The 25,135-nt window shown below is 43.1% G+C and overlaps 1 protein-coding gene across 1 annotated transcript; it reads right to left on the bottom strand.

The window, feature by feature from the left end:
- LOC131080186 (uncharacterized) lies at positions 1 to 25,135 on the bottom strand. Its single transcript, XM_058018320.1, has 10 exons — positions 25,061 to 25,135; positions 15,252 to 15,536; positions 14,293 to 14,547; positions 12,034 to 12,120; positions 9,705 to 9,761; positions 9,468 to 9,524; positions 6,670 to 6,741; positions 4,527 to 4,598; positions 3,516 to 3,584; positions 1 to 1,361 (listed from the first exon to the last, which is right to left on the bottom strand). Exons 1-10 carry the CDS (start codon positions 25,101 to 25,103, stop codon positions 1,348 to 1,350), a joined length of 1,011 nt encoding a protein of 336 aa, XP_057874303.1. The 5' UTR covers positions 25,104 to 25,135; the 3' UTR covers positions 1 to 1,347.

Below are 25,135 nucleotides of genomic sequence, written 5' to 3'. Positions count from 1 at the left end.
AAGGACACTTGGGTCAGGAATACTGACCCCCCCAAAGCACAGCACCAAACAATCAAATAAAAAACCTGTATAAAATACATCACTTTGGTTAAGATTATTTTGGGGATCAGTTAGTAATTTCTAAGGTTAAATAAAAAATGTATGTACATTTACAAAAAGACATGACAAAGTTTTTACATCTTGAATATTTTTTTTAATAAATTACAAATATTTACAGGGAGTAGATGAGAAGGTTCTACCAAAAGTGACTTTTGAGTGTTTGCACAGTGTACAGTATACAAGCTGTACACTCATGCAGCTGCAAATAGAAGAAAAAATTGTGGGAGTGGAAAGGGCAAAAGTCAAAACAAGGGGAAAGCTGAATGTTACCAGTGTCTTCTGATCTTTGGTTACCAGTGTCAAACCTTCATGATTCTTCACACATGCCATGTTCAAAATGAACTGAACTGGCTTTCAACTTTCATAAACAGTCAGCATGTAAACATAATGAAAAGCACTCCATAGCTTGATGTTCTGAAAGCATTAATGCATGGTGGTTTTCTTTTTGATTCTTTTTAAATTTCATTATATACACTACCTCAGTTTTCAAGTTTTTGTTCTAGTCTCAAGCAACTTTAAAACATACTATTATTTCCTAGGAATGAGTAGAAGTGAGATGACATTCTTCAAAAAATATGAAGAGCAAAGGCTTAAAAAGTCCTAAAAGTTCAAAAAATATAAAAAGCTTTAGAAAAAGACCAAACCTCCTGTTAATAACAGCTTTGTTACAGTGCAAAAACAAGCTGAAATGTGGTTTTATCCCAGAATGAACCACTGTCAGGAGATGATCCATTTGCCAGGCATCTGGCAAATCTAGGACATAGCTTTGTCTAGAACCAAGACTAGAAAATGCAAACTTCCACCATGTGGGCCTGCTGAAGGATGAAGTTTTTCTTCTGACTGTAAAAAGGTACTGATAAAAAAGTGAAAGCTGATCAGTTTTTGATTTGTTCGCATTCATGCACACATATAAAACTTTGTAAATCTCTAAATATTAATGACAAAGAGGCTTTAGTGTGTTAGTAAAAAAAACCCCATATACAAAAAAACCATATACAAAACAATTAAAAAAGATTTTGTACATGATTTGGCCTATTTGTCTTCACATAGTAACACTAGAAAAGGAGGCTGTTTTTCCTGAGGAAAGAAAAATAGGCACTGGAAACAGTTCAGCCTGTCTTCAAAGGGCTTCTTGATGAAGGTCTGACAACTTCATTGCTTGTGGAAGGGAAAAGGTAGCACCTCCTTCATCACTGAATTCTACTGCTTGTCTTCCATGTTTGTTTGGGCAACAAATCAATTATTTCCTTATGCTTCAAGATCTGAAACAAAAGAATAACAAAAGCATACAGGTAAATTACTATGTCTTTTCTTCTAGAAATTGAACTCAGTACATGAGAATACTGCAGGCTTTAGATACTAATGAGGGTTGTGAAGATGCACCAAGACACTGTCCCATGACTTGTTAACAATCCAGTCAGAGCAGGTACATGACCAATGGTAGCTGATAGCCTCTAAACATTTTACCCAAATTTTCTGTTTATGATTAAGCACATTCCTCTGCAACTGGATCACATTTAGAACATTTATTACTTACTGCCAGCCACCAGCTAAGCAGCTGGTAACCTGTGAAGTTGTTCTGACTTTGTGACTTTGGATCACATAATCAGGCAATTAAGACACCACTTCTATTCAAATGTTTTATGTCCATGATCTCAATATCAGCTGTGCATCACACATGCTTGTGTTGCTGCTGCTATTTCTTCCACACAATAATGCCAGGTGCTTTTGGAGTTTCCTCTCTTGAGGATTGAAAATACAGCTCTTATTTGACAAGGAGACTGAAGGCCAAAGGAAATTACAGCGCAGGAAGTTCAAAACTACATGCCCAGCCTACCTCACCACATGAAACATGCATCAGCCTCTAACCAGGCTGGTTTCCAAAAAAGCACCCACCAGCCCACTTACATCACTGTTTCCACCTTGTTACACACATAGCAACTCTGGGGAGCCCTGGATGTGCCAGGACACATCCTTTGGTCTTTGCTCCCATTTTGACAGCACTACCTGTCCCTTCCACTAATCTCCAGCTCAGCATCACTCCAGGATAAGATGTCAGGAGACAGTGTAGGAGGACAGAGGATGGTGACATATGGTATACAACTCTGTAGATGATGACAAAAAGAAAGCTGTCCCTAGTCTGGTTCTCACAAGGTCCCTGGATAGACTTGAAGTATTTTCATGATTTGTGTGTTTAAAATCCAAGCAGATTTACTGCTTTACCTTAGTGATGATACTGAAGAACATAACCAAAAAGCCAGTTGTGTGTGTGTGTGCTATTTCCTTGTGCAGTGAGAGAATCTGAATATGAAATAGGGTTCTGTCACTTTACAACTTCAAGGATAAGCATCAGGTTTCATACGCACTCCCTACCCTCAGAACACACAAAATGCTCTGTTCTCACACAGTTTGCAAACAGAACCGAAGCAAGCACAGCTGCATCTGGTGCCTCAGCATGACATAACAGAGCAGTTCCAGATGCTAAACCTTTAAGGGTGACTCAGGAGCACAGTTGTTTAGCCCAGCAAAGCAGCATGTCACATGGACCAGGAATAATATACTGAGATGCTTCATTTGGCTTTCAGTACAACTCACTGTCAACTAACAGGATCTTAGTTATTACAACACACCACACCTTCCTCTGCAGCTACGCAGACTGTTCCAAGCCCATTTCCTGGTTTCATGACAAGTTCATCAGCACTTTTGTCTGCATCACAGAGTCAGGTTTTTTACACTCAGTCCTAACTCTCTCCCAGCCTCCCATTCATCTATGTTTTCTTACATTCAGAGATTTTTTCACCCCTCTTTAACATTGTCTTCAGCAAATATCAGAATTTATAGATGTGATCGCTTGGCTGGCAATTCAACAGAAGTGTCTAACTTGGCAGAACAAAAAACCCTGCAGCAGTAAGGTGCCACTTGCTTTCACACTGTTGTGCATTTTGAGAATGTTTGAATGGATTGCCTGCACCAGCAGACTCCAAAGTGGGTGTGCACAGGGCAATCCATTGTGGTGCAGGAAAAAAGCATTTTTGCACCAATAATAAAATTTTAAAAACATAAGTACTATTTATTTCATCATTATAATTCTTAAACTTTTATTTTGTGCATGTTTTATAATGTATGTCATACTTTAGTATGGTAATAATTGTATACAACTTATAAATACACATAAATTGGGTGTGCGTGTTCAAAAAATTTTACTGATTTGGTAGACAATCACAAAAGGATTGGTGACCACTCACCTACAATACAAAAATCAGAAATTAGTATAAGAGGGCCACAGTTACACCACTCAAGTAAGCACTGTACAACAGACAAAATGACATTTTTCTTTTTTTTTTTCAAAAAAGGAAAATTATTCTCAGTGTCAGTCAGCATACTCTCCCAAGACAGAGAGCTTCACCCCCACATACCTCCTTTAGTGCAGCTGGAGGAGTTGTCTGGGTGCCCCCCATTTTCACCTTCTGCATCCTGGGGCACTTCTGCAAGGACAAAGGCAACACTCAGACAATCCTGGACCTCACAGCACTCTGCCTATCTGCCCCAGTTGGTCAAGAACAATATGATTGGGATTTGGACCATTTGTTTGGCAACAATAGCAACCCTGACCAACATGCCTTACTCCCATGGGATCACCATCCAATACCTTCCTTCTCTCCACCGTTCCTGAATCTACACTGGCTTCACAATCCCTCACCCACCTTGTAAAAGCCAAGCACAGGAAATGCTCAGTGCCTGTGGTGCCACCCATTAGGTGGCATGAGGCAAAAGTCACACTGAACAAAGACTGCTCCATAGTCCAGGCACTACTTCCTTCATTCATATCATGGCCATCTGCACGGTTACTGTGTGCATACACAATATAAAAAGGCTCCTGGAGAGGGCCATGAGGATGGTGAAGGGGCCATGAGGATGGTGAAGGGTCTGGAGAGGAAGCCTTATGAGGAGTGGCTGAGGTCACTTGGTCTGTTCAGCCTGGAGGAGACTGAAGAGAAACCTCACCACAGTCTATAACTTCCTCATGTGGGGAAGAGGAGAGACAGGTACAATCTCCTCACTCTCATGACCGGTGGCAGGACTCAAGAAAACAGCATGAAGCTGAGTCAGGGGAAGTTTAAGCTGAGTCAGGGGAAGTTTAGGCCAGATATCAAGAAAGGGTTTCTCACCCAGAGGGTGGCTGGGAACTGGAACAGGCTCCCCAGGGAAGTGGTCACAGCACCCAGCCTGACAGAGTTCAAGAAGTGTTTGAAAAACACTCTCAGGAATATGGTGTGAGTTTTGGGGTGTCATTGGCAGGGCAGGAGCTGGAGTCAATCCTGATGTGTCCCTTCCAAGTCACCAGATTCTAGGATTCTATGAAGGGATCACGGCCAGTTCAACTGCTGGGCCAGTAGTACTCACTGCTCCACAGAACAGACACTTACCTTCCTGATTTACACCATTCTCAACTATCAGCTTGTCTTTCAGGCCCTCCTCATTCCCATCCAATGCTCTGTCTGAAGAGATCAGAGAACAAAAAGAGGTCAGGAAACTGCAGCCCCTCAGGAGCACAGGCCATGGCTTCTGGCCCTCCCCAGCACAGGCCTCACCTTCCCTCTGCACCTTCAGTACTGCTGTGCTATCAGCAAAAGCCCTGCTTGAAATTGCTTTGTTCAGAGGACATCAAAGCCTTGCCTGCTATTTCCCACCCCTGGAGCAGTGACTGCCTGTTCCCCAGGTGCTGCTGGCTGCACTGCACAGAGGTGCTCTGACTCCCCTGCCTGATGTTCCCATTCTATCCACAACAAAATAAAGCATTTTATTTTCTGCATCTCCCTCCCAAATATGAATTTTGCAAGCTGCTAAGCATCCCATCTCTAGATTGGTGTGCTGAGGCTCTTATCTTTCCTCCATGCTTAGCTCTTCTCCCCACAGATGGCAAAAGCAGCATCATTCTCATCATATCAAAAGGGAAGGTGAAGCCCCAACAAGGTGTTTGCTCTGTGCTGTTTACCAAACCCAGCCTCCAGGTCTTTCTTGTTTCTCCTCCACTGATCTACCCATCAACATTTACTGTTCCTAAGGCAACAGGTTCTTCTAGGCCAACAGGGGAATGGAAAACTCTGCCACAATAGTCTGCAAAATATGCAACTCAGCCCTAAAGTGACAACTTCACTATAACACCTTTTAAAGATATTCCTGAGAACCACTATGTTATGCCACTTTAAGGACTCACAAGTAATTTCAAATGCAGCTTCCCTCCAGCAACCACTTAAGGTCCCCAGACTATGACCAACATTGTTTATATTTGTGCCTACAACTTTACAAAAGTCTTGCCCATGTAGATTTATTGGTAAAGCTGCACAGATCTGCCAAAAAGAGCCAGAGACAGCTGAGAATCAGCATCTACTTTTTCTTACTTCCTCTGTGTTGCACTAACACTGTAACTTTAAATCCCTGCTCTTTTCAGACCTTAAAGAATCTTTAATAGAAACATTATAAAGCAAATTTAAGTGCAGTACCAAAATGAGGGTTTTTGGGGGGTTAATTGGGTTTTTTTTCCTACCCATCCTCCTCATTTTCTCTTTCAGATTCATCCATAATCTCGACCTCAGCAGGCTCTGAACCATGGGCTAGAACCACAGCTTTAACAAATGTAAGGTACCAGACTGGACACCTACATGAAGGCACTGTGAGCTCAACACCAGAACAGTCCAAGAGGCCACTGAGCCTGCACCTATGGCAGGAGCTCTGGCCATTCCACACTTAAACATTGTTTGGGCTGGGAAGATAACATTTCTTAAGAATCTTCCCCTGGTTTCTCTCATCTTCTTGACTGTCTTGGGGGTTAATTTTGTTTGGTTCCTATAACAGACCAAGCACAGGAAATGCTCAGTGCCTGTGGTGCCACCCATTAGGTGGCATGAGGCAAAAGTCACACTGAACAAAGACTGCTCCATAGTCCAGGCACTGCCTCCTTCATTCATATCATGGCCATCTGCACGGTTACTGTGTGCATACACAATATAAAAAGGCTCCTGGAGAGGGCCATGAGGATGGTGAAGGGGCCATGAGGATGGTGAAGGGTCTGGAGAGGAAGCCTTATGAGGAGTGGCTGAGGTCACTTGGTCTGTTCAGCCTGGAGGAGACTGAAGAGAAACCTCACCACAGTCTATAACTTCCTCATGTGGGGAAGAGGAGAGACAGGTACAATTTCCTCACTCTCATGACCAGTGGCAGGACTCAAGAAAACAGCATGAAGCTGAGTCAGGGGAAGTTTAAGCTGAGTCAGGGGAAGTTTAGGCCAGATATCAAGAAAGGGTTTCTCACCCAGAGGGTGGCTGGGAACTGGAACAGGCTCCCCAGGGAAGTGGTCACAGCACCCAGCCTGACAGAGTTCGAGAAGTGTTTGAAAAACACTCTCAGGAATATGGTGTGAGTTTTGGGGTGTCATTGGCAGGGCAGGAGCTGGAGTCAATCCTGATGTGTCCCTTCCAAGTCACCAGATTCTAGGATTCTATGAAGGGATCACGGCCAGTTCAACTGCTGGGCCAGTAGTACTCACTGCTCCACAGAACAGACACTTACCTTCCTGATTTACACCATTCTCAACTATCAGCTTGTCTTTCAGGCCCTCCTCATTCCCATCCAATGCTCTGTCTGAAGAGATCAGAGAACAAAAAGAGGTCAGGGAACTGCAGCCCCTCAGGAGCACAGGCCATGGATTCTGGCCCTCCCCAGCACAGGCCTCACCTTCCCTCTGCACCTTCAGTACTGCTGTGCTATCAGCAAAAGCCCTGCTTGAAATTGCTTTGTTCAGAGGACATCATAGCCTTGCCTGCTATTTCCCACCCCTGGAGCAGTGACTGCCTGTTCCCCAGGTGCTGCTGGCTGCACTGCACAGAGGTGCTCTGACTCCCCTGCCTGATGTTCCCATTCTATCCACAACAAAATAAAGCATTTTATTTTCTGCATCTCATGTCCAAACGGACAACATTTATCTATGGACCTGATTTCTCTTGCCTGAACTGTGTGTTTCTCTCCTTTCTACTGTAATTCAGGTGTAAAATAAACCTCCTTTTCCTATACCCATGTATATGGAAACAGTTACACCAGTGATAACACAATCCTGCAGTGCACCATAACCACGATCAACAACACAATCCCTGTTTCTTCAGATGAAAGAAAGCTCTTCCATACCCACTACAATACATGCAGGATGAATAAACAGCAAACTCCAGGGACTTCTGAATTTTTTTGAGTTTCTTTTTCCTTATTGTCATTATTGGTGATTATTTTTCCTTTATAGGAAATACTTCTACTTTCCCCAACCCCTTATTATCAGCCACTTGTGGAAATGGTGGAAGAGTTAATGAGTGAATGAATCACTAGTGCAAAAGATTGGGGAAAAACTGACATTTTTTCTCAAGTTGAACAATAATGTTCAATTTCACTAGCCCTTTGGCATTAAAAGAACTTCTAGAAAAAATACAGGTCCCAGAACTTCCTTGAAATTTACAGTGATTGGATTAAGAAAACAAAACTGGGGCTTTGCTTAACTGCCTGATGAATGCAGTCAAAAGACTTTCCTAAAGCATAAAGCAAGAGGAAGATACAGTAGCAGGCTTTGTTCCTTAGAGAACCACATTTCTGGATGAAGTATCTCCCAAATATGAATTTTGCAAGCTGCTAAGCATCCCATCTCTAGATTGGTGTGCTGAGGCTCTTATCTTTCCTCCATGCTTAGCTCTTCTCCCCACAGATGGCAAAAGCAGCATCATTCTCATCATATCAAAAGGGAAGGTGAAGCCCCAACAAGGTGTTTGCTCTGTGCTGTTTACCAAACCCAGCCTCCAGGTCTTTCTTGTTTCTCCTCCACTGATCTACCCATCAACATTTACTGTTCCTAAGGCAACAGGTTCTTCTAGGCCAACAGGGGAATGGAAAACTCTGCCACAATAGTCTGCAAAATATGCAACTCAGCCCTAAAGTGACAACTTCACTATAACACCTTTTAAAGATATTCCTGAGAACCACTATGCTATGCCACTTTAAGGACTCACAAGTAATTTCAAATGCAGCTTCCCTCCAGCAACCACTTAAGGTCCCCAGACTATGACCAACATTGTTTATATTTGTGCCTACAACTTTACAAAAGTCTTGTCCACGTAGATTTATTGGTAAAGCTGCATAGATCTGCCAAAAAGAGCCCGAGACAGCTGAGAATCAGCATATATTTTTTTTGCTTCATCTGTGCTGCACTAACACTGTAACTTTAAACCCTTGCTCTTTGCAGACCTTAAAGAATCTTTAATAGAAACATTATAAAACAAATTTAAGTGCAGTACCAAAATGAGGGTTTTTGGGGGGTTTACTGGGGTTTTTTTCCTACCCATCCTCCTCATTTTCTCTTTCGGATTCATCCATAATCTCGACCTCAGCGGGCTCTGAACCATGGGCTAGAACCACAGCTTTAACAAATGTAAGGTACCAGACTGGACACCTACATGAAGGCACTGTGAGCTCAACACCAGAACAGTCCAAGAGGCCACTGAGCCTGCACCTGATGGCAGGAGCTCTGGCCATTCCCCACTTAAACATTGTTTGGGCTGGGAACAGAACATTTCTTAAGAATCTTCCCCTGGTTTCCCTCATCTGCTTGACTGTCTTCGGGGTTAATTTTGTTTGGTTCCTATAACAGACTACAGTCCTTTCAACAAGCTAGAATATGATAGCCAAATTCACTCCTAATAAAGGGGCACAGACTAAAGGAGTTGTCTCCTTCCCTAGCTGCTCACTGTATAAAGTGATTTACACACCCCAACACACAAGAAGCCAGAAAACAGCACGATCTTGCTGCAAATTAAGGAAGTAAAAAAAACCAACAAAACACTTAAATAAACCACTAAGAAAAAAACAAAACAAAAATTCATAACCAACCAAACAAAAATCCTCCAAATAAAAAAAACCAAACAACTCAATGCAGATTAGAATTGACGACAGAAGCCGAGGCAAAGATCTGGACAGGAAGAGAGGAATGACAGATTGCCCTACAGTGTGCACTTTTCCAGCCCTCAACCTGAGGCCAGCCCCAATTCTCTATTGTTAGAAAGGTAATTCACCTCCAAAGACAGCTGCTGACCAGGAAAATCTCAGGCCATTCACTGTCAGTACCTTTGCCAGCCCCACTAACACATTCACTAGGTGCAGGTCCCTATAATCATCCAATATTGGATCTCAAGTGAGATTTTGACTCTGCATGCGCCCACTTTGAAAACCAATTCAAAAGCTCAGACCCTGCAAAAAAGGAAATAGCAAATCAGAATCCCTGCTCCAACCAAGAGCAGCTGTTTAGAAACATTAATACCCCAAGACAGGTTTCTTACCTCTCTCTGAGTTAGATTGTTGTTGACGGTTACAAGGGTTAAATTGCTCATGCATTCCTATAAAGAAATTTATTTGTTTTAGAAAGTATGTATTAATGACCTGGAAACAAAATAACTACACTCAAAGAAAACTTACTCCTTTACCTCTCTAATGAAAGACTACACTGACACAACAAAAACTGACAAGCCCAGACCAAGCATCAGTCTGATTTCCACACATTTGTGACACTATCTTACCTGAGCCATTCACTGGACTATTATTCTGAGCAGTCCTTCTTCCAAGTTTAATTTTACCTGCACACAAATAGAATATTTGGAGAAATTACAAAGTTTTGCTCCTTTGGAAGCTTGCTGATAGCCCCCATCCATTCCATCCCCCTCTCCCACCCCCGAACCAAAAAATAATACATTTCACTGAAAACATGAAACTGAACACTTGACTTGGAGGAAGAACAAAAAATGAAATAGTGTTTTGAGGGAAAGACAGTCAGTGAGAGATCAACAGAATGGGTCTCCTGCCACAGCAAGTCAGAACACATCGAATCAAATCTAAGGTGGAGCTTAACAATTTCTGATTATATATCTTGTACTTTAAACAGCAAACTTCTGCTGTTTGATTATACCTTGTATAAGCAATGCTTATCCTACCAAGGTGTAACAGGTTTATTTTCTTGCATGTTCAAGCCCTTATTGTTTCAAGGGAATTAACTGAGTTGTTTTATTTCTAACTGATGGTTAGTTTTAAGTGACATTCTTTGTGTGATAACACCAAGAGCAGTTTGTTTAACACCACCAACATGAATAAGGACACAGAAGGCACTTTCAGAAAGCTTGCAGATGACATCAAACCGGGGAGAGCAGGGGACATGCTGGAAAGCAGGCTTGCCACTCAAACTGACTTCAACAACCTGGAGAAACACGCTGGCAGAAAAGGTGTGCCATTCAAAGGCAAACAAAGACCGGAATCTCTTAAGTCAGCCCATGGACCTGCCTGGCTAGGAAACAGCTCTGCAGGAAAAGACCTGAAAGCATGAACAAGCTCGACATTACACAGAAAAATGTGCCCTTGCAGTAGAAGGCTTCCAAATGCTGGGCTGTGTTAGCAGAAGCACAGTCAGCCCATCAACACAAATAATTCCTCCTCTCTATTCAATATTTGGGACACCACATGTGGAGTACTCTCTCTAGTTTTAGTCTCCCAATTAATGCAAAAACACCATGTTTCTAAGTTAGTCCAGCAAATGTCCACCAAGATGTCTAGGTTCAGGAGCTGTGCAAGGAGGTGCTGAGAGAACTGGGTTTGTTCAGCCTCAAGAACAAGGATAACAGGATGATGGCTCACTGCAGTCTACAACTAATGACAGAAAACAAAGGAAACCCCCCTCAGAAAAAAACAGGAGGCAATGGCTACCAGTTGCCAAAGGGCAATCCCTAACAGAAATAAGGACAATATCCTTCCCTACAAGAGTGATTCAGCACTTCAACACGTGCTAAAAGAGGCTGGGGAAATTCCCACCCTTGGAACTATTCAAAGTTTGACTGGACAAGGCCTTAAGCAACTTGATCTAGCTTTGAAGTTGATCACCCTTTGAGCAGGAAGTTGGATGAAACTTCCAGAGATATCGTTCCACCTAGTTTATTTTATGATTCTATGCCAACAGAAACTCAATGGACAATAAACAGGAAAAGGTCCACATGCAATATATATCTATTTATGTCCTGATCAGAATATCATCAATTAGTTCTTCCCAGATGGGAGATGCCTCCAGTACTCTTCACCCTGCAGCCACCTCCAAGTGGTGGCCCCATCTGGAAGTCAACTTGAATCTTCCATGCAAAGCAGCATAGGATGAAGAAATATATTCCTGTTTGGGACTCTCTCCAATACAAGGAGAAAATATGGTGTGCCCCTCTTTTTCAAGTCAGAAGACAACACAGAAATCCAAAAACGTGGCAGAAAAAGATACAGAGTGATAGCCTGTAATTACTATTTCTGATTAAATGGTCAGATTTACAAAAAAGATACTTGAACTCCATGTAGGGATGGATCAAAAAACAAATTCAGAACTCCAATATGATGGAAACACAAGCTGTCAGGAGGCACAGAAGGTCCCATTTATCAGTTGACCACACTGAGTTGTCAGATTGGACTCAACATATGATATTCAGATCTGGTACAAGCCTGTCCCAACAGTAAATGGGATCTTGAAGGCAGCTTTATAATGCTTTTAAAAATCAGGCTGTGAAAACACACTCAGGTAAGAACAGGAGAGGCTACACATACTTGGTAAGTAGAAACACACTGTAAATTAAGCACCCAGTCTGAAGGAGAACTATGCAAATGCTAACTGCAGTGTTTCCTAGGACTCAGAGCCCAGTGTCAGAATGCAAGAAAGTCCAGTACATTATCTCCTTCAAATCTATTCATTCGTGCCTAAGTTGGATTTGTTTCTTCTACTGATTTTACAAAACACTTGCTGGTCAGAAATTTTCACACATTCTACAGAATCTTAAATAAGTATAATCTGGAAGCACATAAAGCTCAGTTAGGAAGTGTTATGCATACCTTTCCACCACAGGAATCCTGGGATTACAACAATTAGGATAATAGGTACAAAAAGGAGGAAAATAAGACTATTTCCATGTTCAGCACCTGTTTAAAAAGGAAATCATACTGGTTAGTTAGAAAGTAACTGTATGATACACTAGTTCAGTAGAGCTACAACCCCAAATATGTTTTATAGCTATTTTTAAAGAGTAACCTCAATAAATTAATGCACCAGAGTCAGTTATTAGCAAAACCCTGAGTCATCTCCAGGACAGTTACATGTTAAACATCTCATTTCAGTGAAGGCACATTACCCCTTGAAAGGCAATGGCTACTCCTATGAAAGGCTGAGCCAGATTTCAAACAAATGAAATTTCAGCAAATATCTTGTATTGGGTTTCCACAGCAAGGTTTTGATGGTTTCTGTGAGAAGATGCCAGAAGCTGTCCCCATGTCAGATAGCACTAATGCCAAGCTGGATATGTGCTGCTGGCCAAGGCAGAGCCTATCAGAGACTGTGGCAGTGTCTCTGGGATAACACTTCTAAGGAAAGGGAAAAACTGCTGGACAACAACAGCAAGGGGGAGAGGGGAGTGACAATATGTGAGGGAATCTGCCCAACAGACAGACAACCAAGGTCAGTGCAGAAGGACGTGCAGGTGCTGGAGCAGCGATTCCCCTGCAGCCCATGGAGGTTCCCACATCAGAACAGGTGGTGCCCAAAGGAGGCTGTGACCCCTTGGGAAGCCCACGCTGCAGCAGCCTCCTGCCAGGACCTGTGACCCCTTGGGAAGCCCACGCTGCAGCAGCCTCCTGCCAGGACCTGTGACCCCTTGGGAAGCCCACGCTGCAGCAGCCTCCTGCCAGGACCTGTGACCCCATGGGAAGCCCACACTGCAGCAGGCTCCTGGCAGGACCTGTGACCCCTTGGGAAGCCCACGCTGGAGCAGCCACCTGGCAGGACCTGTGACCCCTTGGAGAGATTAGCCCACGCTGGAGCAGCTTTGCTGGCAGGGCTTGTGACTCTGTGGGGAAGCCACACTGGAGCAGTTCATGAAGAACTGTGGGAACGACTCATGTTGGAGAAGTTCATGGAGACTGTCTCCTGTGGGAGGGAGCCCACATTGTTTCATGGGGAGTGTGAGGAGGCCTGCCCCTGAGGAGGAAGGGCAATGTGTAATGAGCTGACTCAAGCCCCATCCCCATCCCCCTGTGCTGCTCAGGGAGACGTGCTCAGGTAATGATATTGGGAGCAAAGTTGAGGCTGGGAAAAAAGGAGAGGTTTCAGGGAGGTGTTTTAGATTTGCTCTTGTTTCTCATTATCCTGTTCTGATTTTGACTGGCAATAAATTAAACTCATTTTCCCAAAGTTGAGTCTGTTTTGCCTGTGACAGTAATGGCCAAATGACCTCTCTCTGTCCTTGCCTCAACCTATGAGGCAAGGTTTTATCATATTTTCTCCTTCCTGCCCCACAGAGGAGGGGGAGTGACAGATTAGCCTGAAAGGCACCTGGCAGCCAGCCAGGTCAACCTACCATATGCCTCACATCTGACGAGTTTATCCAGTAAAGGAAGAAGTCTGTACTAGTAAACCATGACAACTACTTTTGCACAGAAATGAGAACTTTTGTCATTAGGGACTGCCTTAGGCACCCTACAAACCAGATGGTTCCAAGCATATTCTCAGTCTGTGCTTAAAGAAACCCTAAAAATTCAAGCCTCAAGCTGAGGGCTGTCCCAAAGCAATAAGCAACAGGAGGAACATTCTCTTTTCTATCTTATACCTCTCCATGAAGGAGGAAGGAACTATGCTCATTGACTCACACACATGCTAGATGAGAAAATATTTTATCTTATTTTATTTATTATTTTATCTTATGGCTGCTAGATGACTCACTTGAAATGGCTGAATAGTTTCACTCCAATTCATGGAGAGCAGTACAAAGAGGACAAGTTCCTAGCATTAACTACATAAGACCAGAAGGTTCAGAACAGATCTTCTAAGACCTTCTAATCTTTATTATTACTCAAATCAAGTCACAGCTAAAGGTTTTATTCTGTAGAGATCCCTGCAAAAAGTATCTTTCCAGGGGGATCAACCTGTCATCCTCATACTTTTCACAAATTTTATACACACTTTTAGCCAACAAATCACTTCTGGTGCATTTTACTCTTGAAATTCAACTTCCTGGGAAGTCAGGAGAAACCTTACAAAGGCCATGCTGCTTCCCAAACAAACCCCTCAGACCTATGTTTGCAACATGACACATTTATTACCTTTTTCTTCTGGAAGGCATTGAATCAAAGAGATTTCAGAGCTCCTTTCTGTTTGTGAATATTTAATGATACATTTAGCATTGGAGGTAATATCAACATTCTTCAAAGGGACAGAAAGCTCCTGGTTCCGATATCTGTGTGGATTGTTACTGAGCTCCCAAGTGTAATTCAGAGATGCCTGAAAATTTGCTGTACAGTTTAATACAAGTTCATCATCACTGGTGCTGCAATTTATTTCAGGTTTTGGAAGAGAATCTAGATAGAGAGAAAGCATTCTATATTACTTTAGTTTCTACATTTCTTTTACTAGTTTCTAAAACATTCTAATTACTTTAGTTATTACTTTATAAACTATATAGAATTTCAGCACAGGACAAGGGCTGGAGCAACAAAAGCAGCAGGAGAGTGCACAGACAAAAGTGTGGGGGTATGTGCACATATGCCTGAGAAATGTGTTTCTGAAAGTGACCTGTAAACCTCCTGTTTGTGGTTCTCCCATTCCTAGTCCAAGAGTCCTTGTGGTTCACCATCCACAGGGCTAACAGACACACTGGTCACACACATTTCCCCAAGACTACAAGGGAGGCTGAGTAGATCTGTACAGGATGATGCCACAGGTGTTCAGGCATGCGTAATATGCCTGCAGGAATAGCTTTAATAGATACATAATGCCTGGGATTACCTGGTCAGCTTGCTCAAAAAGTTTCATTGTCTACCTGAAAGTGCAGTGTGCCATCTACACACGTTCTAGAAGTCATCCCAAGGTAAGTAATGATGGGCACACAAATGAGATGCCACCTTTGAAAACTTGTTCAAAGTGGTTAAGCCATTTAAAAATAGAGACAAAGAACAGCCCCCTCTGTTTCTGTTTGCTTCCTTAACAAATAAACAATGCCCTTTCTAGACATTTTAAAGTGAATATTGCTTCACATTCTTTATGCAGTTCTTCCAGTACTTACCTAACACAACAAGTTCAAAGTTTAAGCTGTGTTCTTCCACAGAATTCCAGTACACTAACTCATATGTGCCAGCGTCATCCTTCTCCAAGTTAACTATAGTCAAGGATCCATTCTTCATAAGTACATTCCTACTGCCATAATATGTTGTTTTGTTTTCATCTTCCCATTCAGCCACTTTATGCTTGTTTTTCTTCCAGACAATTTCCACTATTTTTTGGTCTATTTGTACTGGAAAAGTAAAATTTTCTCCCATGATGCCAATTATTTCTTTTTGGTAGCCATGTGCTATAGGGGGGGAAAGGAGAAAAAGTTACTTCAACAATTGTTTTATAAAACACTGCTTGACTAATGCCCTATTCAATATCAGATACATTCAAATTTAGGTTAGAAGCACATCACAAAGTTGCAAACTAAGGTACACATCAGGTAAGAACTACCCAAACCCAGGCTGACAGCACAATTGTATGACAAGAATGGCAAAGGAATCCAGTTTCCACATTCTGGTCCCAGGCAGAACAATTGCCCCAATGATCTTCCCTATCCTAAGCCCTTCTATCTTCAGTACTTTCCCTCTGTGCACTTGAATTAGGCTTCCTGCCCATGATCTGGTGAAAAATATTAAATGAAGAATTGTCACCACCAAAATCTCTTTGAGGATCTTGTTGCAGAACACCCACACTGAAGTTCCTGCTGATCATATAAACTGTAATTTTTCCAGTATGAAAATATTCACAGTTAGTAAAAAGCACACTTCTGACGCAAAACTGTTACTGAGTTCAAAGCACTTGCTCTGAAGTCATGGGGGTATTAGGGATTTCCCTTGAAATGTCACTTAACCAAGTTTATTTCACAGCCAGTATGTGTGAAAGAGCATCCCATCCTCTGAGATCTTGCAGAGCTGTCAGCAAGAATGAAGCTGTTCAGAAATCTCCACTGCTCTCAGCTTCGAATCAATTACATTCTGCTAAAATGCCCAGGCATTCAATATAAATAAATAAACCACAACAGAAGAGAGATAAGAGATTTTTCCTTAATTTTCATTGAAAACAGCTACATTTACATAGAGAAAAAAAAACCACTCACACTGATGTAACAGACAAAATCATGCTGTGGGGAAAGGACCACAACCTTAAAACCAACAACATCTCTGTGTCTCTGCTTCAGTCTTCAGCAATCACCTCCCGCTTCTAAATAGCTCCAAATGGCTCTAGAACAATTGCAAGATCACTGCCATGGCAGACAGGAACATAGACAAAAACACTCTGGTATTGAGTTCCAGTTACACACTTGCATTTAGGAATCTATTTTGGTCCACAGTAGCTGGTTTTTACTTCTATGTTGGAGGAAGGGCATGGTTAAGCTGCAAATGAGGTCTCACACTAAGGCAGGATTCCCAATCTGCAGCATGTAAAACTTCCCTTTAAACAGCTGCTATACATGGCGAAACAAATATTTCAGATGTCTACTCCTCAAGCCAACTGGTTCCCAGTGACAGCTAGTATTCTGGGTTTTATATTTTTTTAAAATTAATTCCTAAATTGCATCAGTTTAAGGACACACCAATTCCTATATCCTGGCAGAGAGAACATCAGCTAGGCCTTCCTTTCCCACTGGCAAAGGACAGTGCCCATCAGCTCTTCTGCCACCCCATAGAAACACAGACTTTCTCTAACAGCACAATGAACACAAGCAATACAAACACACTTCTGTGTGCTTGGCTAGAGAACTGCATACACGTCTCCTCCATGCCTTACTTTCTATGGGATATCCAATTTGTTTGCAATTTACCCATGGAAGCACTCTTCTCACACCACTGGAGTTTGCAACTTCTTCTTGTCGGCACCTACACCTTTTCCAGGCACAAGGATTGTAGAAGTAATCAGGGTAAAGCTATCAACACCCACATCTTGTCAACACTACCTGTCTTTGTATAACACTACCTATATTCTTTGTATTCTCCCCTGTTCAGGTGGATTTAAACATTTTACTCGAGCATCTCTTTCCACCTATCTCAATTAATGATTTCCAGACGAAAAAAGAACTCAGGAACTCCAGACTTTGTGTCTGGAGACCACAAGATTGCAAGAGACTGGGTAGGGTGAACACTATTTCGATCTGACAAAGCCTGGAGTCTTGTTAGAGACCTTTGTCTCATAAAGACAAATTCCAGGAGCGCATATTCCTCAAGAAGTCATCCCTCACTGCCTAAGGACCTTTGGTATTCCTGGTATGGAGAAATCCTCCCTGCTCTTCCCACTGTGAAATTCTACCTCTAGGTAGCTTTGGCTCACAGACACAACCAGGCTGTGGTGGCTTGACATCAGCATAAGCCAAACCACAGTGGCTGTTGACAAGAGCCTCCAGAAAGGACAGCAGCTGCTTGCTGGGCCCTGAGAACACAAGCAAGGACAGCCACCACTGCTCAGCCAACTGCTTAAAACTTCCTACATCTGGGTGCTGATCCGGGTAAACGCTCCATGTCTTCACTCTCTTTCAGTTAGGCCTAAGTGCTAGGCTGGAGTTATGAGAGCAAAGTTCTTCCTTCTTCAAGCCCAGGAGTGAAACTGAAGGAAAGCAGAGCTGAAAAAAACCCACGTTTTCTCTGCACAGGTTCTGCATGGCACAGGGGGACGTGCTGTCTTCAGCACACTCTCTTCTTGCTGGCTGGTGGAACAAAGGCTTGGCAGCAAGGAGCTGATGAGCTCCTCCCAAGGGCATTCAGGGCTCCCAGCAGCAGGACAAGGAAAAGGTTATTCCTCAAGGATAACAGTAATCTCCTCCCACCTTAGAACTCCAGTCTCTGGGTTTATTTCCGTGTTTCACTGTTCTAGTGAAAATGTGAAGTCTCCCACTCAGCACTGTCAGCTTCCTTTTTTCAAGGAAATCATACAGAAATATTGCATAAGCTCATAACCACACATCTTTGAGCTTCTGGGAAAGCATGTGTCATCATGTTTTCTAAATTCCTGAGAAACCCTTCCCCATGTTTTCTACTTCATTTTATATGGACACATATATATTTCCTATTCCACAGGGGTGAGCAAAGAGGGAGAAGTGACAACCAAACACTCTCTCACACACTCTTTTTGGAAGGCTAGAACTGCCTTTTCTTTAATTTCTTTGCCTTCTCCCTCTCTTCTTGCTGTAGCCTATTATTCTGAGATAAAGTTCACACAACAAAATAGTGCTGCACAAAGGCCTCCAGTAGCCTCTACAGAAACCATCAGACTACCAGCTCCTGTGTCTCCTAAAACCCTCTTCAAATTCCTTCTTATGTCAAGTCTTTGTGTTCCTTCCTTCCAGTCAAATCACATGCTCAAAGTGGCACAGACAAAGAGGAGCTAACATTGTGTGGGTATGTGTGGGCAAAGCCTCTTCTGCAAACCCACCATCTCACCTTGTCTACATCATCTTCTGTTCTCACTTCTTCAGCAGCCAGACCCACACACCCCAGTGCTGTACTTGAGTTTTAACACTCCCCAGACTAATTCTGACTCTTTCAGCATTTTATCAGGCTGCTAAAATGCTGAAAGATTCGGTTCAGACTAATATTCAGTTCAAACTAAGTAGAACTTGATTCTCCATTTACCAGCAATAAATGCTTCATTACCATATTTGTCTACCTGGTTTGACTTGCTTCACTATTTTTCTTGGAGCTGACATAAAGCCTAGTTATTCTGGAGAACATCTGTAAGCTAAGCCCTTTTTATCTTTAATGCTATCATTAATATTTCTGGTCTCAAATACCTATTTGATATGCATATAGGTATACATTAGGTCCATACAGGCAGCAGATAGGTTTTCCTATTACCCCTATTATCCTATTACTCCTATTAAGACACCAACATTCCACCTGCTGAAAATGGGTGGAAAAGCCTTTATAAGCAGTTTATTTGCTTCAAGAGTAGAACTTTCTAAAGAGTACATTTTTCTTTTAATTGTTGTAACTTCCCAACTAACCCCCTCTCTTCAGCGTTTTTAGAATTTTGAAATCCCCCCAGCAACTGTAACCACAGACAATTATGCTCCCTCCTAGCTCTGAAAACCACCAGGGGCAGAAAACCCTGAAATAAATGTTCAGGCCAGAAGGACTATGAGAACATTCACCAACCATAGTCCTCTGAATTCCCCCCAGGCCACAAACACAACCCACTTCCCAAACTCCAGAAAGAAAGCACTTAGAGCCATGGTGTAAAAGCATAGACAAAAGCTACAGCCAGGGGAGAGAGAGCACAGGTGACCATAAGCTGTAGCAGCAGCCCAGGCTGTTGCAAGATAAAATCAGATTTGTGCAGGAATGAATGCTAATCCTACATGTAACATCCAAATCAGAGGTGTTCTCCTGCACACTGCAGCACGTTCAGAGATGTGTGTGTTGTTCTCCTGGACAAAAGCAGACCTAAGGGTGGCACCTACCACCAGCCCTGGGTCCCTCCCTACCACAAAATCCATACCTTCAGTCATATCCTCAGCAAGGGCCCAACAACAGGCAGCATTCCCATGTAGAGGCTACCCAGTCCTCCTTCTCCCTTTTTTTGTCTGCCTGTTCCTGCAGTGGAATAGGCATGCAGAGAGCACAATCTGCTGACAGACCATACTTCACACACATCCCCACTCCAACTAAAGAAACAACAAAAATACCCACAGAAGGACTGTAACTCCCGGATGTGACTCACTGTGGGAACACCAGTGCTCATGCATGGAATGCAGAGGATGTGGTGACATGTGGAAGAACAAGAGTGAGAGCATCAGTGATACTCTGAACAAGTATCAGAGAGCACTGATCCCTTCTCTGCAGTGACCAGTGACATAAACCAAGAGAATGGCCTGAAGTTGTGTCAGAGGAGGTTTAGGTGGGATATTAGAAAAAGGTTCTTCACCCAGAGGGTGGTTGGGCACTGGAACAGGCCAGGAGGGAGAGGACTGGGAATCACCACTTTCAGCACTGGTAAACTATTACAAAGGATAATTGAGTCCTGCAGATTATTGATTATTTACAGTGTCTGGGCTTTGCTTAGGGACAGAACTGACTTGCATTTATGCCTGCCTTGAACTATGAAAAAAGCAGCTGATTGAGAGCAGTCCAGAGACACTGGACCACGTTGCCCACAGAATGGATGCCCCATCCCTGGCAGTGTTTAAGGCCAGTCTGGATGGCACTCTGAGCAATCTGGTCCAGTGGAAAGTGTCCCTGCCCATGGCAGAGGGTTGGAACTGGATGATCATTAAGGTCTCCTCCAACCCAAACCATTCCATGATTCCAAGTCCTTTGGTCACTTATTCCCAGCATCCAGACAGCAGCACTTCCTGTACTGTACAAGTACATCTTCATGTAGGCTCTGAAATCAATGGCACTGGGAAAATAATCTGTCTTGGTAACTCTTTCCTTTAATCAGGTTCATTTTCAGCCAGATCATCTTTGCAGTTATACTTATAAAGGATGGCACAAACTGATGCCACAGGCAGGAACTGTTCCGAACCTGTGGCAACATCAGCTTAAAAAGACTCCAAATTACAACCTCTGTCCCTTACAAACCCTGTATCACCCAGCCAGCCCACTGTCACACTACCCTGAACAGGCCCAAAAGCTCCCCTGAGGCTGAAAACAGATAGGAGGACTAGTAAGGAAAAAACAAAAGAAAAAAAAAAAAAACAGAAAAACCCCAAAAATAAACAAAGCTACACCCATTTTTATGGACACCTTTAACAAACCCAAGAACAAATGAGTCAGTGTATGCAATCCAGAGATGATCCTCACTTTCTAAAGTCTAAGACCATTAATTACATTAAGGCAAGAAACTATCTGAAAAAATTTTCACTCTGTTCATCCTGTAGTGTTGAATAGCAATGGCAAAAATATTGTTTCATTTTTGTTTAAATATGACATAATAACCTCAGCTCTTGTCAAGAGTTTTTAAGCAGAGAGCAAAGGTTTAGTTTGACTTTTTTTCCCCTCTATGTGTGGAATTTATAACTGATTATAATTCCTCTGTTTGTTCAGGAAGATTCAAGGGTAAGGGGACAGAACAACACAAGTAGGTGTCAGCTTCACAGTGCTGATAACTGATTTTTTCATTTATACTATTTAATATTGTGTTTGACATTTCTATTAGCAACACACAAAATAACCACATTCCACAAACAACCTGAATTTGTTAGGAGTCCAGATTTTCCCACAAACGACACCCCTCATGGAGTGGAGAGACACAGAAGAAACACTGAGCAACCCCAGTGTTTTTCTAATTTTTAAAAATTTAGAAAGGAAGATATATTTGTGTGTACAGAGAAAAAAAAAAGAAAGACAGGAAATTTGAAAATAGTAATAAACAAAGCAAGCCCAAACTTGTTGAACTGCCTAATGACATAGACACAAAAATCCACATTGAGGGAAGTTTGCTTTCTATGCTGGTCACTCTCAGAAGAAGTCTGAAAGAAAAATCTTTTTTATCAGCTCTCAGGTTGTTAATGTGTGCTCAGGACTGGAGATGGCAACTTCTGCTTTTAGGTGAACCATGTTTTCTCAGTTTAACTCAATTTTTATAAAGAAGTTAAATTGAGAAACAAAGCAACCATTAATGCAATCATACAATGAAAATGGCATTCAGGAATACATCTAAATATGCAACAACTAGAAGGCAAGAACAAATACTGCACAAAAAAGAGTTGATGCTCAGAACACTGAAAAAGTTGTGTGGCTTTCAGATGAGCATTACTAGAGATGCAGAATGCTTCTAGATGCTCCAGTCTCTAGTTCACATACCCAGCTTACTTCCCATATCCCCTCTGCTTTTGGGGCAGGATCTTGATGCAGCTAAAGCAAGTTTGGTTGCGCCGACAGTGCAACAGAACATCCTCACAAGTGTGGCTTGCACTGTGATGCCCCTCTTGGCATGATACTGCTAATTCACTTCCTCCTCAGGAAGGACAAAAAGATCTCTCTGTTCTGTTGTTGTTCTGTTCCTCTGTTCTGTTGTTGGAACGGAGGAAATTCCTCTGGCTGTCTGGAGGACTCGAGCCCCTGCCTAGGGGGCTCAGAGACCTTGGCACAGAGCCCAAGACCCCTGTGCCTTTGATTTAGCCCTTGGAAAAACCAATTACCACCTTTATATGAAGAATTACAAGTCAAGAAAGTTTAAGTAGAATGACAGTCACTTTATCACAGGGTGAAAAATAGATTTTTGGGGTTTTTAGAATGAGGGCTCAGGGTCCCAAGATGGAGGAATTTGGGCGTGCCCTGTCCTTCTTTCTTCTTCCTAGCCTCCATGTTCTGGGTGATGTTGGCACTTCTAGATTGGTTTGGAGTAGAAGCTCACTGTCTAACATAGGTGATAGGTATTGGAAAGTTATTGTAAATAGTGTACAAGTCGTTTTTAGTATAAAAAGATAACACCGCCCCAGGGGCAGGCACAGGGCCTCAACCCTGCCTGCTAGACAGAGCTCGGTGGGTTGGAGAAACAATGTTATAGATAAGAAACAATAAACAACCTTGAGAAGGAGAACAGAAAAATCCTGACTCCTTCTTCAATGACCGGGCTGGGAAAAAAGAAGCTTGTACGTATCTCAGGATCACTCTGACCAGCAGAAGTCCCAAGACCCTGTGGTTCCTTCACCAAACTAGGCCACAGATACCACACTGACTTTCTTTCCACCCACAGACAACATCCAGGATCCCGGATCTGAACGGAGTTTTGTCTTGAACTTCCAAGAACTGAATGAGCATGTTCTTGGTAGGTCTAATATCAAAGTCCTTCCATAGCCTTGAGACGAGGTTTTTTGCTGTAATTGACAAGTCTGAGGTTTCACCAGATAAAAAACTGACTTAGCCTGGCATTGTGAAAAGCAGGAATCCCTATGTGGTGAGCAGGAATTCTGAAGACACCAAAGCTACACTGCAACTTCTGACTTCCACAGGGGAATGAAGAAGGACCTCTTCTCCCCTACACTAGACATTCAGCAGCGTGACTGGGATAAGTGCAGGGCTTTGAATTTGGATGGAGAAAGGATTCTGGAGGGGAAAGCTGATAAGCTGACAAAGGATGAGGATCTAACAACAGCATCCTGGTGTTTAGAACAGGTGTTTATAAGGCTAGAAACTTGCAGGCCAAGTTGAACTGCTACTGATTTGCGTCATTAACTAGATTCAGGGCCTTGATTTTCACATGGAGAGATGATGGATTATTTTACCTTGTTAAAATTAACATGAAATATTTACACCTAGTCAACACATACATAACAGCAATAATGCAAGCATACAAACAAGAACATGGTGTGAAACCGTGGCTATTTAGTTTAGTGAACAACAGTAAAGTGTTTGCGTTCCAGATCTCCCACCCTGATCAACCACTTTAGAATCAAAGTTTTACAGAGAAGGCAACAGAACTAGCTAAGTTTTTCATCAAAGGAGGACATTATGATACCTGCAGCCACAATTACCCTCTCTAGATATCCAAGCACCATCACCTCCTCCTTTCAGTTGTAAGTTCTTTGGAACCTGGAATTTTTTTTTCTCTAGGCAAACCTATAGCACATGGACTGAGTGCTCAGGGTAGCAACGGCACGCCAATTTACATAATGCAAGGTAACAAAGTGCCTTGACTCACAGAGAAAGTTACCACAAGGTACTCAGTTAATCATGACTCAGTCACACTCATTTAGAACTCAGCAAAAGCGCTGCAGATGAGATAAAAAATTGCAGGTAAGGCTTAACATGGGCAGACTCATGCAGCGTGCAGTGTCCTGGCTTCTCCCCTGGCCCTCCCTGCACACCGGGACCCCCAATGCTCTCTTACAGAACAGGGCCTCTCCATATCAATTAAATAAAGCAAATTGAAGACCTCAGGAATAGCATGAGGGGGAAATCACTGGGAGGTGCTCCGAGCTCTCAGCAACAGAGAAGTTCCTTTTTAAACAGGGGAATACAACAGCTCCTATTTTAGGCACATTCATGAAACCCCCAAAGCAAAAAAAAAAAAGAAAAAAAAAAAAAAAGAAAAAAAAAAGAAAATGAAAACCAAAACAAAAATCGAAAACCCAAAGTCAGAAGAAATCCCTTAGACTACAGGAATGATAAGGTCTTCATAGATTAAATCATGCTTTTTGCTCCATCTAGCAATAGCAACTTGCTCTGATAACAAGAACATTTGTACATCCATCTTCAAAAATGAACAGATTTTGTTCAAATGAACAAAATTCAATTTCAAAAATGAACAGATTTTGTTTATCCTCCTCACATTCACAGCCCAGTGCAAGGGCTATGCGTGTAAGGATTATGCTCCTAAGGCACAGCGGTGGCATTTGGATTAAGAAGCCCTTAGACTAGTATTTCAGCAGCAGTTAATGGTAACCATTTACTTGTACCACAAAAATCACACATATCCCCACCCCAAGCTTCCCGTTTACTCAAGTTTGAAACAAACGGGGCACAGGAACGTGCCCACAACAGGGCGGGGAGTTCCCGAACGCGCGGATGGCCGATGCACAGGGCGATACACAGCTCTGGTTTTAGGCGCGGGTCGGAAGCCGCCGCCGGGTGGTGCCCGCCGCCCTGGGCAGGGCAGGAGCGGCCGGGACGCCCGTCCCGCCGGGAGCCACTGTCACAGGGATCGTGGGGGGCTGGCGGCGCCGGGGGCAGCTCCCCGGGCACCGCGGGGCTCCCGGCTCTCCCAAATCCCCGCCGCGCCCGGCTCCGGAACACGCCCGCCCGAACGCCCGGGAGCGGCGGCCGAGGGTGCCCCGCTCCCGCTGCCCCGGGGGCACGGAGACAGGGAGGAAAGAAAGCGAAGGAGTCGGGAAGGGTCCCCACCGCTTACCCAGGAGGAGCGAGAGGCACAGGAGCGAGGTCAGCAGCCACATGAGTGCCCGCACCGTGACTGCCCCGGCAGCAC

This window comes from Melospiza georgiana, chromosome 2, assembly GCF_028018845.1.
Source record: "Melospiza georgiana isolate bMelGeo1 chromosome 2, bMelGeo1.pri, whole genome shotgun sequence".
Classification (NCBI taxonomy): Eukaryota; Metazoa; Chordata; class Aves; order Passeriformes; family Passerellidae; genus Melospiza; species Melospiza georgiana.
The sequence above is the reverse complement of the archived record's forward strand: the minus strand, read 5'-3'. Positions and strand labels throughout refer to the sequence as shown.